At 51.5% G+C, this 16471-nt stretch overlaps 1 protein-coding gene across 7 annotated transcripts in view; it reads left to right on the plus strand.

Moving 5' to 3' along the window:
• The window catches only part of Dusp22 (dual specificity phosphatase 22), a 51255-nt gene that overhangs the window by 14477 nt on the left and 20307 nt on the right, over positions 1-16471 (plus strand). For 3 of the 7 annotated variants that reach the window (XM_013145091.2, XM_003463228.4, XM_063259782.1), the window contains exon 3: positions 3800-3882. The exons of 3 other annotated variants lie outside the window; for them this stretch is intronic. In XM_013145091.2, the coding sequence (XP_013000545.1) occupies positions 3800-3882 (83 nt within the window). Of the gene's footprint in view, positions 1-3799; positions 3883-7465; positions 7487-16471 lie in introns of those variants that run through there. One more of the 7 variants, XM_063259781.1, reaches the window with a different exon arrangement.

Here is a 16471-nt window from a genome sequence, read left to right on the forward strand (position 1 = left end):
TTCCTTTCATGGCCCTCTGCAACTTCCTTTAGTTTTCCAGCATGGCAGCGAATCAGAAATGGTTTTTCAGCGCCCCATGATTTCTCCACCGCAAACAATCCCAGCTTCTCAAGCAGGGTCTCCCATGTCTGCCAAGCCAGCCGCTCTCAGGAGCTGTGCCCTGTGTCCAGCAACCAGCTGCACCCAGATGTGGAGGGCAAGGAAACAGGGAGTAGAAATAAGCCCGAGATGCACCTTCTGGGGCAGAGCACAGGGTCCATTGCTTCTTCACAGCTTAGCACAGACCCACACAGGGTTAGAGTTAGGGTTAAGGGTAGAGTGTCAGTGGACGGGGAGCTCTCGTGGGGTAAAATCTTCACAAATGCGTCCAATAGACATGTGGGAGCAAGCTCAGGCCCTCCATGCACACAGTGAGGTCTCAGAGCTTCGCTGCTGGGTCTGCCGGGGAGGTGGGCCTGCTGGCCTCCGGGAATGACAGCTGCTCATGGGATGCTATGTACTGGACCTGGGCGAGCCGGGTGATACCCATTGGGTGCTGAGTGGAAGAGAGCCAGGTGTGAGTGTCTTCCCAGGAAGTGTGGATCTGAAAGTGTGCAGAGGTGACACAAGTGGAGCCCGTGCTGCAGCCTTGAGATTCCGTCTGATTGCAATGATAATGATATCACAAAATGCCTGAGGCTGAGTATAGAGAAAAGCAGCTCATTTAGCTCGCAGTCCTAGAGGTTGCAGGGTCCTGGGCTCCCAGCCCTGGTGGAGAAACAAGAAAGAAGTTAGCACACAGAAGTGGCCGACCCAGCAGGGCGCTGCTGTCAGACAGCCTGCTCAAGAGAGAACGGTCCCTCTCTCCAGGATGCTGTGGCCTCACAGGCTTCCAGGGGAACAACCACACCCAAGCCATAGTGGACAGAGCTGAAGACAACACCATTCCACTCACCCAGCCCCTCCAAGCTCGTTCTGGTGTTCAGTGCTCATGGCAGCACATCAGGCTGGCTCCCTCAACCGTCCCCATTTTGCAGGCGAGGAGAGGGAGGCATGGAAACTTTTTCTGGGGTCAGCAGCCATGTCAGAGCCAGGAGAGTCCAGCAGGCAGGAGCCAGCCCAGCCCGGGCAGATGTGTCCACTTCAAGTCTGAGCCCAGCAGCAAGTAACTCAGAATGCTGGGCGTCGTTATCATTTAGGATCCCTTATGTAATCTGGGCGACACTGAACAGTCTTCAGTGGGAAGTGGAAAGTAAAGGCAGGCTGACCCTCTTTCCCATGGGTCTGCACATTCTCAGCTTGGGAGCAGGGGTGCTGGGGAAGGCACTGGAGTGCGGCCGATGCAGGGAGGGGCAGGTTCCAGATACAGAGACAGCCTCTGCCCCAGTCCGTGGGATGCCTGCTTTTCTAGAGGAAGTGTGTTGGCAGAGCTTGCTTTTGGTGCTGGCTCCAGTCCACAGCAGTTAATTTTATTTGTGATGGTTGTGCTGGGCTCCTGCAGGACTGCCCATCTCCTGTGGCCATGCCCATGTTCCTGTGCCTTAGGACCTGTGGCATCCACAAACCAGTGATCTTGATTTCCCTTCTGAGGGACACTTGTGGTTGTCACTTATGCTCTTTGAGGACTTTGAGGTCTTCCATATCATGTGTTACCCCAGTGACTGACAGGACTTCCAAGGAGACAGTCACTGTGTTAGTGCCTACCCTGCGAGAGGAAGGCGTTTGCTTCTTCAGAAGGCGTGGAAAGAAGGCCCCTGGGTAAACTGAGGCAGCAGAGGACACAAGTCCAGGGGCCAGGGGAGAAATTCACAAGAGAGAAGAGTGTGGTCCACGGTTACCAGCAGAGGGTGGGCTGTCCTTTTTCTTGTCTGTGAGCAGTCGATGTAAGGTGCTTTTTGTCGTTAGAGATGTCACACGGGCTCATGGGTGAGACAAACAGGAAAATCTAAATGTGGCAGCAGTGTATGGATCAGAGTGACCTGCCAGCCGCCCTACGTCCTGGGATGCTCCTGGCTAAGAAGACGCCGTCAGCCTTCCAACTTGCATTCTTCCCACTGTTTTCATTAATTCGAACTTGTGTTGGTGAGCATAGGTGGCTCCCGAGCGGTTTCTCGGCTTTTTCCCTGCACCACACTAGAGAGGTCCTGCTGGTTCCACCAGCTCAGAGGTCACTAGCTCTGGCCCCTCATTCTGTATATAGGGTGCAGGTCACCTCTGCGTTTCTGATTAAAACGCAAGCTCTGGGCGGGGCTACCGCCTGGCAGTGAAACACTTGCCTGACGTGCGCAAGGCCTAGCCTTTAACCTGCAGTTCTAATAGAAAGTGGGGGCTCTGACTTCAGTAGCTGTGAGGAAGGCCTGGGAATCTGGGTGTCTGACCTGCCCTACATGGTACCTTGCTGGCCCTCAAGAGCCCTGCACCAAGCACCTGGGGTGGCGTGCTGTGACCAGGACGAGCTGGCCTGAGCGGATGGACTACACGTGTGCAGGGTCCAGTGATGGCCGTGGTAGCTGTCACCACTGCGTTCACAGCTTGCCTCCCGGGTGACCTGTGCAGCTCGATGGCCGGAGGAATGAAAGGCAGGTGCCCTCACGCACAGTGCTAAGCCTTGCGTGCGCTCCAGGGCGTGGACAGGCGCCTGCGCAGGGGATGAGACCGCCGGGCCTGTGCAGATGGTGCTTGAGGAAGGGAAGGCAGCGCTGCCCAGGGCTCGCTTCCTTTCCTGCGGGTCCAGCATCCTGTTGGCTCGCGTGGGGTATCGAGTGGATCATTTCACCCCGAACCACTCTTTACTGGTCCTAGCCTGTCATGGAGCTAGATCTAGGGGCGGATGCAAATGCTCTGAGGTCAGGTGGCGGTGCTGGAGTCCACACCCGCAAAGGAGCTGAAACTCCTCAGATCACACGGAGCTGTAGGAAGGGTGAAATCTGTGGCTTGAGTGTGACTTATATCCCAGCAAAGTCTCAAGATGAAGAAAAGTGTCATTGTCACTCAGTGTCTGCTAGGTTGGCTCCCAAGGCCCCCTTGGGCACCCAAATCTGCTGCTCAGGTCCCTCCTGTAAACCTGACCCTTCCTCCTTTCTCACTGGATCCTGCTCTGTAGACTAGCAGAGTTCCCATTCGGGGGGTGACAGCATTCTGTCATCATTCTACAGGTGGGGGAAGCATCTTTAATCTCATTCGCAGGTAGCTTCATAGCCGATTGCTAACTGGTGGTGATTCTGCTTGGAACTTCTGGAAAAGGGTCCCCTTTTCCTTTTGCTTTGGAGTAAATTTAGGCTTCTAAACTATGATCCTGTCCCAACCTGTCCCTAAACTTGTCTTGGATATCACAATCAAGAGGCAGGCTCCTCTGTCTCCTAGGTTCAGCAGGTCTTTTGTATTAATTTTTTTACTTAGATTACTAAGTATTAAGAGCTAACAGGTTTTTTTTTTAATTTAACATCTTTATTGTTATGTGTCTCGTGCAGAAAAGGTACCCTAAGGATCCATAGCTTACACAGGCCAACCATAAAACCGCATCAGGATCTCATTTCCTTGGAAAAGCAATCATCATGATTATAGTGTTTATTAATCTAAGTTCTGTTGGAGTTTAGCATAACACTTCAAACCCAAAGGTGCATCAATCTGAAATAAATCTAGTCAAAATACAGAAAAGCAGTAGCCTGGATCCCTCAAATCCAGATTGCTCTGGGTGTGGTCAATCGTGGAGTTTCAAGGGAGAATTCTGCAAGTCATGTTGTATTGTTTCCTGCGGAGGCTTTGGGAGTGATTACCTCACTGAGAATATTAAAATGTCCATCCCTGTCTTCGATGACAGATGCCAGAGATGTGGAACAATTGAGCAAGAACAAGGTGACACACATTCTGTCTGTCCATGATAGTGCCAGGCCCATGTTGGAGGTAAGAGAGAGTCATGGGTGTGTGTGTGTTCTTTGTCCTCCGCGGGATGGCTGTGACCTTTGTAAGGGCAGACATGTGCTTTGGACACCTGTGCCCGGTGATTTCTGGCTGTGTTCATTTTGGGCTCAGGCCGTATTTGTGTTTATGAGTGCCCCAAGCCCAGCGGAAGGGTGTGTTTTCCCTGACTGAACTCTGCCATCCTGCTTACTGTGGCTTCCTTGACCACCTGTCAAAGAATAAGCCGGTGTCTTGTTTTCTTTTGGATCAGGACACCGAAAACCTGTTTTGAGGGCTGAGGGTGTAGTTCAGGGGTACAGTACTTGCTTAATCTATACAAGGGCTTGGATTCCATCCCCAACACTGAAGGAGAGGAAAAGGGATCAGAGGAGAGGAGAGGAGAGGAGAGGAGAGGAGAGGAGAGGAGAGGAGAGGAGAGGAGAGGAGAGAAAAGCTATTCTCATTCTTTCAAAATGATTTTTGGATTTAGGCTCCAAAAGAATGTAGGCTGCTCCTTCTCTTTCTTTTCCTTAGAAGCTCAAATAACTGCCGCCTGCATCCAGTAGTAAAAGACAGGGGAAGGTGGTTCTGCCTGGTGATTCTCCAGGCTGCTCTGGGGCTGAGACCATCACCACAGAAGCTGTTGCTGTGTTTTTTATTCAGGTTTTCAGGGTAAACAGGATGTGTCTGCTTAACACTAATTCCAAAAACATCTTCAATTTGTGGACGGTTTGAGCCGTTGGCCAGGAGTAAAATCTATTTATTACCTTGACACAGCCCAGGTCACCTCTTTTTAGAAAACAGGGCATGTGTGGTTGTGATGCGTGTGTGTTTTTCTATTTTAGGGTGGGGTGTTGGAAAGGGAGGGGTGCCTGGTTCTGAAAGACATAATCCTGGTTCAAACTGCTTGTGTTTCAATTTGTATTGGGCAAGAGGAGACATTCTTGTTTTATTTTAAATTTACCTGTTTTCTTTAGCCACTAGAGCTGCCCCATTTTAATAAGCGTAACACAAGCAGAAATAAAGGAGAAAGTAGAGTAATAAAGATTTCAGTATTGCAGGAGAAGAGCCAGGAGCACACTTCCTCCTGTCGTTGTAGCTCCCTGTTTTTTTGCTAAGTCGTAGGATTTACCTTGCAGCATGATTTTAGAAGAACCAATGGAACTTTTTTTTTTTAAGTCCAACTCTTGCTTTGAAAACAGTTACTTCATTTTTTAAATCTGTTAGTGATAGTATTTAATATATAACTAAGTTAAACTGCAAAACTGGTCGTGATTGACTTCCTCTAAAATCACAAGATGAGGCCTGAGGTTTCCTTTATTTTAATAAATGACATAGAAGGGCCTTCCACCCCCCACACCAGGCCTGCTTTCATGCTTCATGTAATGGGGCCCGCTGCTCTACATGCACACGGCCCTGGATGTCTTCACACTGTGACCCCTCTGGATGCAGGACCGTGGAGTGTTAGGGATGAGGACAGTGCTGGCCCTGGCTGCCCCTCCGCTCCCTCCTACACCAGGAAACTGTGTGAGCACAGAACAGGTGAAACTGCACGCCGGGACAGAGGCCAGCGTCTGCTTCAAACCTCAGAGCTGGGTCACAGTGTGCTCCTCGCTGTGTGTTTTGTTTGCTTGTTTAGTTTGTTTCCTACAAAAGCCAAATTCTACCTGGAAAAGGAGAGGGTTAGGAAGAGGGAGAAAGAGAAAAGGAGACAGGGGGAGGACAAGGCAGAAGAGAGAGAACGAAGAAAGGGAGGGAGGAAGAAGTGACACGGGACAGGAAGGACAGGACCGGGAGGAAGCTCGGCGCGTGTTCCGTGGGCTTTGGAACACCCAGTTGTAGCTTTGGGTGTTGCTATTACCTCTGCTTGGTAGTGAGCACCTCCGTGAGATTTGTGTTTGTTAAGAGTTACATTCCAATTTTACAGCATAACACAGTTTAGTATGGCCTCTCTTGTTTTATTCCTTTTTAACTTACAGGTAATTCATGCATAGATTCTTAAAAGTTTCTTTAAACAGTAGCTTCTTTGGCAGCACGTGTGGGTAAAGCAGAGGCACCAAAAACTACGGTGGGTGAGTTGGGGCCTCCGCAGGGATTCAGCAGCTGGAGTACTGGGAGCGTTGGGGGTCTGTGCGGCAGTTTTTCACGTGAAATTTCCAGTTCAGTTCCAGAAGCCGTGACCTCCCCCAGCTCAAAACGAGTCCAGGAAATTCAGTTTGGAGGGAATTGATGCATGCATTTGATTATTCAACACTGCTCTGGCCTTTGTGCTTGGGGGTAAGGGGATGGAGGTGAGAGGGGGAGGGTGTGTGCACAGTTAGCAGGGTGAGCCGATCCCTTGACCTGACAGGAAAATTGAGAGTGGAAGACTGAGGGTGGAGGAGGAAAGAGCCTCCTTTTGTGGACTCTTCAAAACCAGGCACATTTATCGAATGGCTGCGAGTTGCTCTGGGCAGCTCTGATTGGAGAGGTGGATACTGCCCAGAATTGAAGGGTTTTAGGCCCAATCCGTGCGGGCAGCAGTTCTGGGAGCCCTGCTGCCAGGAAGCCAGTGCCGAGCGTCACGCTGTGGATGTTTCCTTGGGTCACTGCCAAGTGACATCTCGGTAGGCTTAACATGCTGAGGCATGTAGCACCAGTTAGCAAGGGCTTCTAGGATCTTTAGGGCTGCGCTGACTGAGGGAAAAGGATGGAGTCACTACAGACCCTCAGTGGCGGACTTGCCCCTGAGTGTGTGGGGGGGCAGGTCTCTGGTGCTTCTCCAGTGGGTGTGGCAAGACGTGTACCCTCAGACCAAGGATGAGGCAGTAGCCCACAGGAAGAGCCGTGAGACAATGGCTCAGGAGGACCAGACCATCCAGAATTAAGACTCTGAAATATGGCAAAAATGCAGGAACCCCAAATCCATAGGTCAACCCTCAACTTGTGTCTGGATTCTAAAGAGCTCTGACTCCATTTCTGTGTCTGCTGCTGTTGGCGGCCGCGGCGCTAGGGGAGTGGTTGGGTTTTTTTCCAAGTGCTGGGAATCAAACCTAGACCCTCAGGTGTGCTAGGCAGGTGCTGTGCCACAGAGCTGCGTTCCAGCCCAACTTGTTGCCTGTTGTCTGGTCTAGAAAGCCCACCTGAACAGGGTCCTAGAAATCACCTGTCTTGACTTCATCTCTGCATGGATAAAAAGTGTGAAGTCAGGGGGCTTCAGAAGGGACTTGCCAGGACCCCATGGCTTCTCTGCATGGCATCGCTGGAAGCTGAGTCTTCTCTGCCAGCCAGAGATTTTCCAAGCATGCTTTCCTGCCTCTGTCTTGTGCTAGCGTGGCTGATGCTTCTGACTGCAGCACTGATAGGTATTTCTGGGACAGCTTTAGCTAGAGGTGGACCTTTTGTGCTCTTGCTAGCAGCGTGTGAGAGTCCCTATTTCCCAGTGCCATCACCAGCACAAGGCATGGTTCTTCTTTGCTTTAAAGGGCAAGACTGTGTTTCGTTTGCTGCAGCGTCCTGGTCCATGTAGCCTCTTGAGCTCCCACTTTGTGCCAGGTCCATTGATGAGTGATGGAGACCCAGAAGTGCATTCTTCCAACTCTACCCTGTTGGAGCCCTTAACATGCAAGTAAGAAGTATGCTCTGGCTATTGCATAAAAATCCTCCTGGTCGTTATGGTTCAGAGAGAGACTTGTGGCTCCCGGCAGGTGACACTTCAAGTCGGGCAAAGTAGAGTAGACACCAGGTCCAATGTCTGCCTGTGACTCTGGAAGCATTTGCAATGAGCACGCATCCACTGGGGCCTTTGGTGATGACTAGAGATTGAGAACATTAGGTTGGTGACATTGTGACTGGAAGAAAGCTAGGAGAGCGCCAGGATGTGGCTTCCTGTGCAGCCTGGAATCTACACCACGATCTTACAGATCTTTCAGGAATTATGATCCCAGCAAGGCCAGCAATGTTGTCCTGGCTCCTTAGTGGGGTGATGGGCCCAGGTGGCATCATCTGCTAACAAGTGCCAGACCAGGGCTGGAACCCAGGGACCTGCCAGCCACAGTCTTAGGGAGTGTACTTAGTGTCAGAACTTTGGAGCATACAGTACTAGCACATCGGGGAAAAAACATGGCCATGTATACTGAATTAAAATACAAAGTGAGCTTAGACTGATCATTGTAATCTTCAAGAGTACGAAAAACACCATGTGTGGTTCCCTGCTAAGAATTCAGAGAGTTGCTTACATTTGCTGAGAAGTGTCACCTGATGGGGCCAAGAGGCATCTCCAGGGCCGTCCCTTCACTCCAGGTCTAAGGGGAAGTGAAGTCCTCTCTCAGAATGCTGATTTTTCCTATCCAAAACCCGTTCTGTTTGCAGATGCTGAGGAAATAAAATTGAACAGTGGAAGATCTGTCCCTTCCCCTGAAAAAAGAAACAGAACTGTCTTTCTCTTGTAAAAATTCCAGAGTTTTTTTTTATTTAAAGAGAGAAAAAAAGCAGTAAAAGGGTACAAGTAATACAGAATTTCAAGAAAAAAATATACAGTAAGAAATCACTAGTTAATAGATTATGTAATCTATTGTCAATATGTATTGTCATCTTAGAAATAGTTGCTCAAATTACAGGATTAAAGCATACAAAGTGGACATTCATACAGTGAGACTACAGACAGTTCTGTTCAATGATCCAACAAGAACTCAGTAATATGGTTTTCTATCCTACACACTTAAATATACATGCAGTTATACCCTTTAGACCACTTTCTTTTCCTCTCTTTTTTACAATAACAATTACACTTTTTGGGTTTTATTACTCTCACAGTTCTTATAACTCTAAAAAAAAAAAAAAGAAATACAGGCACTAGAAAAAAAATTCAGAGTTTGTTTCATTTTTCATTTTGTGTATTTAACCAGAGCACCTGCAGGAAACAAAACTATTTTTCACTATTAACAGAAATACTTTACAAAGTGTTCTCATGGCTACGCAGCTGTTGACACAGAGAATTTTCATTTTGAAACGATGTATATCGTAGGATTCTGTGGAGAAAAAAAGAGATTTACGTATAAGTATGCAAATATGTATACCAGGTAGATTTGATGAGCTGTAATTTGCTCGAGTATTTTCTATATTAAGTATAGTTTTTATATTTGCAATCATTTAGGTATGTTTTAAAGAATAGGATAATTTTTAATGGGCAAATACTTATTCCTCTTGATTCCAGTTATATTTTCTTTAACATTAAAGGGTTTATTTTGAGAATTTAATTTTAGGAGTCTTATTGGGCATGGTCCGTTTGCCTAGTTCCGAGACTTGCTGTCCTTTCTGTGTGTGTAGTGATGTCCGTATTCACCGTTTACTCGTGAGGAAACTGTCCTCACAGTGAGACTGCCAAGATGCATCCACAGGACTGTCCTTTCACCCAGCCCAGGGCTGAGTGGTCCTGAGAACTGCAGAACCCTGGAGGGACACTGGTCCCCTGCCGTGTGACCTCCCATTTCTCTTGGTCCGAAGGTTCCTGGGCTTCCCAAATGTAGAGTCAGTGGAGGTGTTAAATGGTGCTAAAGCCCAACACAGTGTGCCTCTGCTCCCTCTTCTCTCCCACTCTCTCTTTCTGCATTTTATAGTAACATGCATTCATTCACACGGGTGTGAGCCGCAGTGTGAATTCAGCCCAGGTGTACAGGGCTGAATAAAAACCAGCTTCCCTGGCCTTCCCTACCCCCAACCCAGCCTCCCTCGCCTTCCCCACCCCCAACATCCAGTCACCCCTGCTCTGCACCCAGGTCAGGAAGGAAGAGCAGGTGGTACTTGTCTTTCTGTATCTCGCACCTTCAAAGCTCGGCCCAGCTCTCCTCCCTCGAAAGGGGACATTTCAGTGCCCTCCAGCCTCATGCTGCCTTTTTCCTTCAATGATATCTGCATGTTATCCTGCAGACTTTGGGCTGTGCAGGGCTTATGCTCTGTGCCCACTGCTGCATGTTGATGTTCCAGGTTTTTCTCCACGCATCAGGTTCCCAAGCTAAGCTACAGGCCCGTGGCAGGCAGGCACCATATTGGGCTTGTTTGGTCCCTGCATCCTGGTTGCTGAGCCCCAGGCCCGCTGTGGATGCCTGCCAGTGAATGGAAAGCGGGGTGCGTTTTCAGCTCTAGTCCAGAGGGGAAGAAGCCTCAGTCCCTAGCTGCTCTTCGGGGGTGTGAAGGTAAAGCTGTGTCAAGAACGACTTAGCCACCACGAGCCTGTGTGAGGCCAGAGGGCATGGCTCCTGTGAGGCAGCCTCTGCAGGCCTGTTTGTCAGTTCTTTGCTTGTCAGGAAACACTGGCCTAGGTAGCTGTAAGGTTTGCAAAGCCACCATGACCAGTACAATCAGTGACAGACTTATTAATACCCAGAGTCCCCTGGTAGCTTCCGGGTTTCTGACTGATCTCTGCGGAGGCCTCCAGCAGCCACTGGTTGGCATCAGGAGCCTGGCCCCACATGAAGACCGTGCATCTGCGGCACTTTCTGTGAGCCGTCTGTTAAAGAGGACCCGCCATCCCAAGACTCTGTGGCTTTGAGCGGTGTGTGGGGGCACGGTGGTGGAAGCATTGCAGAATTACAGTAGGGACACGAGGAGCTGAGGGAAAATTCAGGACACGGAGACCCATCCTGTGGCTTGTGAAGGGCGCCTTTGCTCATGTCCTCCTTGGCAGCCACTCAGCAACCTCCAGGCTCATGTCCTGCTCATGTCCTGTCTGGTGACTGTACCAGTCCTTGGCTCTTTGGATTCTCGAGGGAAGCAGTTGGTTGTGTTTGTCTTGGCTGAAGCCTGGTTTTGTACGCACAGAGGTACATAGATGTCCAGAGGCACAGATGTTTAGACATCCAGAGGTTCGTAGCTGCTCTGTTGGTAACGGCAAAAAGTTGGAGCCAACTCCCCTGTCCAGCAGAAAGGGGTATCAGTTGTGACTCATCGCAGTTCAGAAAGAAGAGAACAGCTGTGTTCAAAAGGGAAAGCTCACTAAGAAAAAGAAGCAAGTCGTAGCATGATGCTGCATTTGATCTCATTTACATAAAATTCAAGGTCAGTGATCAGCCTCTTTGTAAGTGCTTGCCTCAGGGTTTGAACGTGCAGGTCAGGGAGAGAAAGGGCCAAGGCAGATGCCTGAGGGCGGTTCCCTCTGAAGAAAGGAACAGGTAGAAGGAGAAATGGGAAGGATGCTTTTCATGTCTTTCTGTGTTCTTCATTCCTTGCATTGTGAGAGCGAAAGGGAAGAGGCAGAGGAGGAAGGTAGGCAGATGGGTGACCACACTGCCGGTGTGGGTGACAGTGACAGGTAAATTGCATGAGAGTGAGTGGGTCGACCAGAAGGACTCTGTGTGTCTGCCCCTGGGTCCCATGAATCCATGTGTAATGCCTGACTTCAGATGTGCTGGACCCTTGTAGTCCATGGCTACCAAGCAGGTATGTCGTCCACTTCACTGGAGTCACCTTGTCTTCAGCGTAAGGAGAGCCCATGATACAGCTGGAGTGGTACAGGCCACTTCAGCATGTGTGTGTTCTCTGCTCCTTGGATGACTGGCCCGAGGGTTGGTCTATGTCCTTTTCCTCAGTCCCAGATTCTCCTGGTGAGGCAGCTGAAGGCGTTGCATGGGATTTCCTTGAGGGGTTGGACCTTTTTTCTCCTGCATGGGTGACCTTGGTTGTCTCAGGGCTCCACAGAAGCACCACGCCGTCAGGTTGCTGGTGATGGCAAGGCCTTTGGGAACAAGTCACTGTTTGAGCTGGAACAGTTTTCAGCTTGCTCGATGTGTCCAGAAAACCTCAGTTGTTTTCGGTTCTCTAGGAAAGGCTCTTTGACGTCACCAAGGATCGGTGGTACCTGCTGTACCGAGGGCTCGCAGCAGCTTTCCTGTGTGGAGGCAAATTTGCTCGAAGCCAAGCCCAGACTTAGATAGCTATGACTCAAATGGAAATGATTATGGTAGGTATCGAAAACTGTCTAGTAATCGCTGTTTCTCGAATCAGGGTCTGAGTTCCTTGTGTGTGGGCAGCCGAGTGCGAGAGAGAGAGCGACTCCTTCCAGCTGCTGGCCTTGTGCTGCCAGCTCGCTGGCAACAGGGCTCCGCCAGGAGGATTCAACGTGAAAGAGCGAGCAGGCCTGACGTCTTCTAGTACTGAATTGATTCTAGGAGGAAATGACATTTTTAAAATCACAGAGAGAAAGAACTCTCCACTCATCTCCTGCTGGCCTGGCTTCCTGAAGGCTCCCCTGCCCAGTGTGTTTCCTCCGACTGCTTCCTGCTGAGCCCTCTTCTTGGCCCCCTTTTCCTGGCCCCTCACGTGATCGAGTCCTAAGCATGAATGTGCCAAGCACTGTGTTCTTGGAGTGGGTTTGTCTGGTTTACAGACCTCCCAGCCTCAGTGGGCAGCACACATGTGGCGAATCTGCCGGAGTCTCTGAGCCAGGGTCTTGGGAGAGGTGGGCAGCCTGAGTGTGGATGCTCCCAGGGGCAGTGGGGCTGCACGCAGGTGCTGGAACCTGCGGTGAAGATGCCAAGGGCTCTGCCCTCCCATTCCACAGGCTGGGGCACGTGGGAGAGCTTGGTAAACGAGTGGACCAGCATGGTTTGGCACCATGGAGACAGAGGAAGCGGAGAGTATCCAGCAGGAACAGACCATCAGGGCATAACAGAGAGGAAGCCATGAAACCTAGGGCTGGAGAAGAGGCCCCAAGGGTGGCAGCCTGGGCGGGGGTGGACGCAGGGGTCTGCACAGCAGGACTGGAGTGGAACCGTTCCACTCCCCACTCCGGATTCAGCAAGTATTTACTGAGCATCCAGCTGATGTCCGGGAGTGGAGATAAACACTAAAAGGAAAAAGAAGAGGCCCCGCCTCAGAGAGAGAGGAGCACATAAACCCTCTCCACAGCACAGAGCTTGCCCGATGCAGAGTCCTCCAAGGTGCCAGAAGAAAACCAAAAACATGGCAACCTGAGTGATCAGCCTGACAGTGGAGGTTTGCTAGATGACAGCTGGAGTGGGCAAAGGGCTTCTGGGGAGAGAGCTCTGGGCATCCCAAGACCCAGCATGTCCTGGCCCATGCTCAGGCCCCAGCAGGGAAGGGTGCAGGTGACCAGCTGGACACACAGATGCAGAGTGGCCTGTATGTTCAGCTGGAGAGCCCGAGCTTTGTCTTGTAGGAAGCAGAGACTCCTGAAAGTTACCTCGGAAATGGGGTAGAGTGGGGGAGATGAGCAGCCCGGGAACCCTTGAGAGAGCCGTACTAGTCCTGGTTAGAAGTGGGAAGGTTTAATCTGGGACACTGGGAGTGAGTGTTTTCCTAGAAAAAGAGGAATCAGATCAAACCTGAAAATCTTCTGCAAAGACACAGCACGTTGAAATATGAATGCATAAGGAAAGATTCTGTAGCAAATATGAACCAAAAGAAAAGAAATAGCAGTGATTTTATTAGCACGGTAGAATTACATAGAAGAAAAGTAGTTGGGGTGAAGAGTAAAATGATATTTTTAAAAGGGAAAAAATGAAGCAGTCACAGTTGCGATGAACTCTTGGGCACCTCCCGTAACTCAAGCTCAGAATGCAGAAAGCCGCTTATCAGAGGAATGAGTGGAGTTGTGTAGCAGTCAGCTGTGCGGAGCAGGGGAGGCGGAGGCAAAGTCGATGTGCAAAGTCACAGTGAGGTGTGCTGTGCCCCTGATGGAGGTGAGCTCCCAGGGGCTAGAGCTCAGGGCTGGGGCAGGGACCCTGTCACCCGCCGGAGAGTGATCCAGGTGGGTGAAGGTGGAGGGTCTCTGGGACGCACAGGTAGCCAAGCCACTGGGGTTGGCTAAATCCATGAAAGAAAATGCTGAGATAAAGTTCCCGGGAGCCGATGGTGTCCCCCAAGTCCACCCTGCTTTCTGTGGGTCCTATCACAGCTGGCCATCAAAGGTCACCACTGTCCACTTGCAGCGGGCAGGCTGGTTGTAGTCCTGCCAACCCCTGGAGGGTGGTGGTTCCATTCCATTCTCCTCCGCAGCCCCTGGAGCTGGTTTGGGGGCTGGCACGCGCCCCACCCAGGTGTGCAGTTGATGCTGTGTTTCAGCTCCCACTGAGTCTGGGCTTCCTTGGTCTTTGGCCCTGACTCAAGGGGAACCCCAAGCCTTTGGGTGCTTCAGGTGCTGGAGGTGTAGGGGGTAGAATACGGTGGCACTAAAGCAGATGTGAGCCATTCTAGCAGGGAGTGCGATTTTGTTAAGGAGTTTAAAGGAGGAGCATGCATCTGAATCTAGAAGCGGCCCGAGGAGCAGGGAGGATCCACGGGAGTGGGGCATCTCTAGCTCCAGGTTGGGGTACTGACAAGGTGTTTCCAAAGCAGGCAGATTCGGTCTCTCCCTGCTGCATGCTGGGAGACTGCACCTCCTCCTTGCTAGGCCGGAGTAGCCAGGACTGACCCCTGAACCGCTCTGCTCTGCTGTGCTGGGAAGAGCATTTGAGAGGAGCAGTCTCAGCCAGGCCCTGCCAGGGAACCTGCAGTATTGTGACAGGGTAAGGGTCACGCCCTCCTGGCTGGGGTCCCCACTGGATTACAGGCCTTCCCCCAAGAGTCCTCCGAGGCTGAGAAGGTGGAGGTGCCATAGCAGGGTTAAAAACTCTCTATGAGCACCGCTGTTGTTTTTAGCTGTAAAAAAACTAATGATTTAAATGTAGCCATGTTGGTTTAAGCAAATCGTCTGTTTCAGGTGCTCTGAATAATTCATCAGCAGGCAGGCAACACAGGTGGACCCAGGTCTGCCTGCACCTGCACGGGAAGTGATCCAACCTTATTTAAAACTCTGAGAATGAAGCAAGAGCACCGCACTGGTTTCATCACCTCAGTGTGGGCCGAGGGGACAAACAGTCCCAGCAGCACCTTCGGTGGTCAGACTCAGATGTGCTGGAGACCAGGCTGTTGGGGGAAGACAGTGAGGGCCCCGGGTTGGAGCAGAGAGGTCACCTCCCTCCTTTCTGGCATCTGCACAGAGAGGGCAGATGCCAGCTGCAACCTGGGCACCAAGCAAGGACTCATTGACCCCTCTGGCCCTTGCGCTGGTGGAAGAGCATAGGACGGGTGGGAGGACGGCCCAGTGGCTGCCCACCTGCGTGGAGCCCAAAAGGACAGGGTTGCATCTGAAGCCTAACCGCTTTCCCTTGGTTGTGATTTTCTTCTCTTTTTCTGTCTTTGTTTTCTGTTTTATGTTCTATTGCAGTGCTGAGGCCAAAGCCCAGGGCCTCCAGTGTGCAGGCAGGCAGGAGCTCAACACTGACTGACATCCCCAGCCAAAGCGAGATGACCCTGCAGGACGAAGGCTCTGCCAGGGCAACAGAGGGGATGCGTGGGAAGCAGCTGCTGGTTGTCCCTTCTGTGTCTTAGAGCAGAGTCCTAGCACCTTGTGCTTTGGAGGCAGGGACATCTCAGAAGAGCAGAGCTGAGCCCACAGCCTGCTGAGACAGCTGCATTAGAAACCCGCCCAGGCGGAGCCATTCAGGGATCGTTTTCGGCTGCGCTGTGTGAGGAGGAGGCCGAGCTGGCCAGGGTGGGACTGGCACAGGTGGTCAGCCTGCGTCTGGGTGACTGGCCTGGGCTCCCGAAGGGGAATCAGTGCTGAGTCTCTGAAGGCAGGGGGACGGAACCCCACAAGTACCCTAAAGCCCTAAAGAAAAGCAGTGTCATAGCAGCAAAATAGGAGTAACGTTTCCCAGTGTTTTGTTCTGTATTTTGCTCTACTGTTCCTTTAAATTGAGGTTTCCTGCCTTTTCTGATGAAAACCACTCCCGCTGCTTCTGCTTCAGCCAGATGGCTCCCACTGGCCGTCCTGAGGTCCTGCTGACCCCAACAGGGTCTCCACCTCCTGGGTGTCCACCATGTTCTCTTCCCTGGTGCGTCCCCCAGTGGGCTCTGACCGAGGTGACCTGGGGCATCCTCCTGTGCCTGGGTGCAAGAGGATGCAGCTGCCAAAAGAAAAATAGCCCACCAGCTCGCCGGCGCTGGAGCACCTCCTGCCATGTGAATGGACACAGGCAGCAGCACAGGGACACACACTGAGGTGGAGAAGGGAAGGGACCACACGCTCCTCTCTCCTCTCTCCTCACCTCCTCTTCCCTGCCGACCCTCGGGCTCCGAGCTCCCCCGGCCTTTGCATCTCCGCCTCTGCTGGCCAGGAGCCCGAACCCTGCCTTGGAGGCCAGGCCAGTGTAAAAGGGCAGTGCCAAAGTCCCAGTCAGGGTTTGCCTCCACCCCAAACAGGTCCCAGAGAGCGGACACGGCGTCTGGCTGCGGGTAGGGAGTGCTGTTTGGAAAGACCTGACTTCACCTGCAGGCAGAGATGGGCCCTGCACCATTCATGGGGGGGCCAATCATTGTTCTGGCTCAGGTGAGAGAATCTGAGAACTCCTTGGTTCTGCACCTGCCCCAGAGGCACAATGATGCTCCCAACAGTGCCAGTGGTCACATCCCCTGCCAAGGTGAGGCCAGCCAGGCAGATGCACTTGAGTCCTCGGCTCAGCCTTGAGAAGCTGCTCTGTGTGGTGCTGTTTGGTGGGAACCAAGCACACAGCTAGGCCTGCTGTTGAGGAAAAGCCACTGGCTGCAAACCTGC

Source organism: Cavia porcellus, unplaced genomic scaffold (genome assembly GCF_034190915.1).
Source record: "Cavia porcellus strain 051 isolate PalLab524CR breed Dunkin Hartley unplaced genomic scaffold, mCavPor4.1 scaffold_13, whole genome shotgun sequence".
In the NCBI taxonomy this organism is placed as follows: domain Eukaryota; kingdom Metazoa; phylum Chordata; class Mammalia; order Rodentia; family Caviidae; genus Cavia; species Cavia porcellus.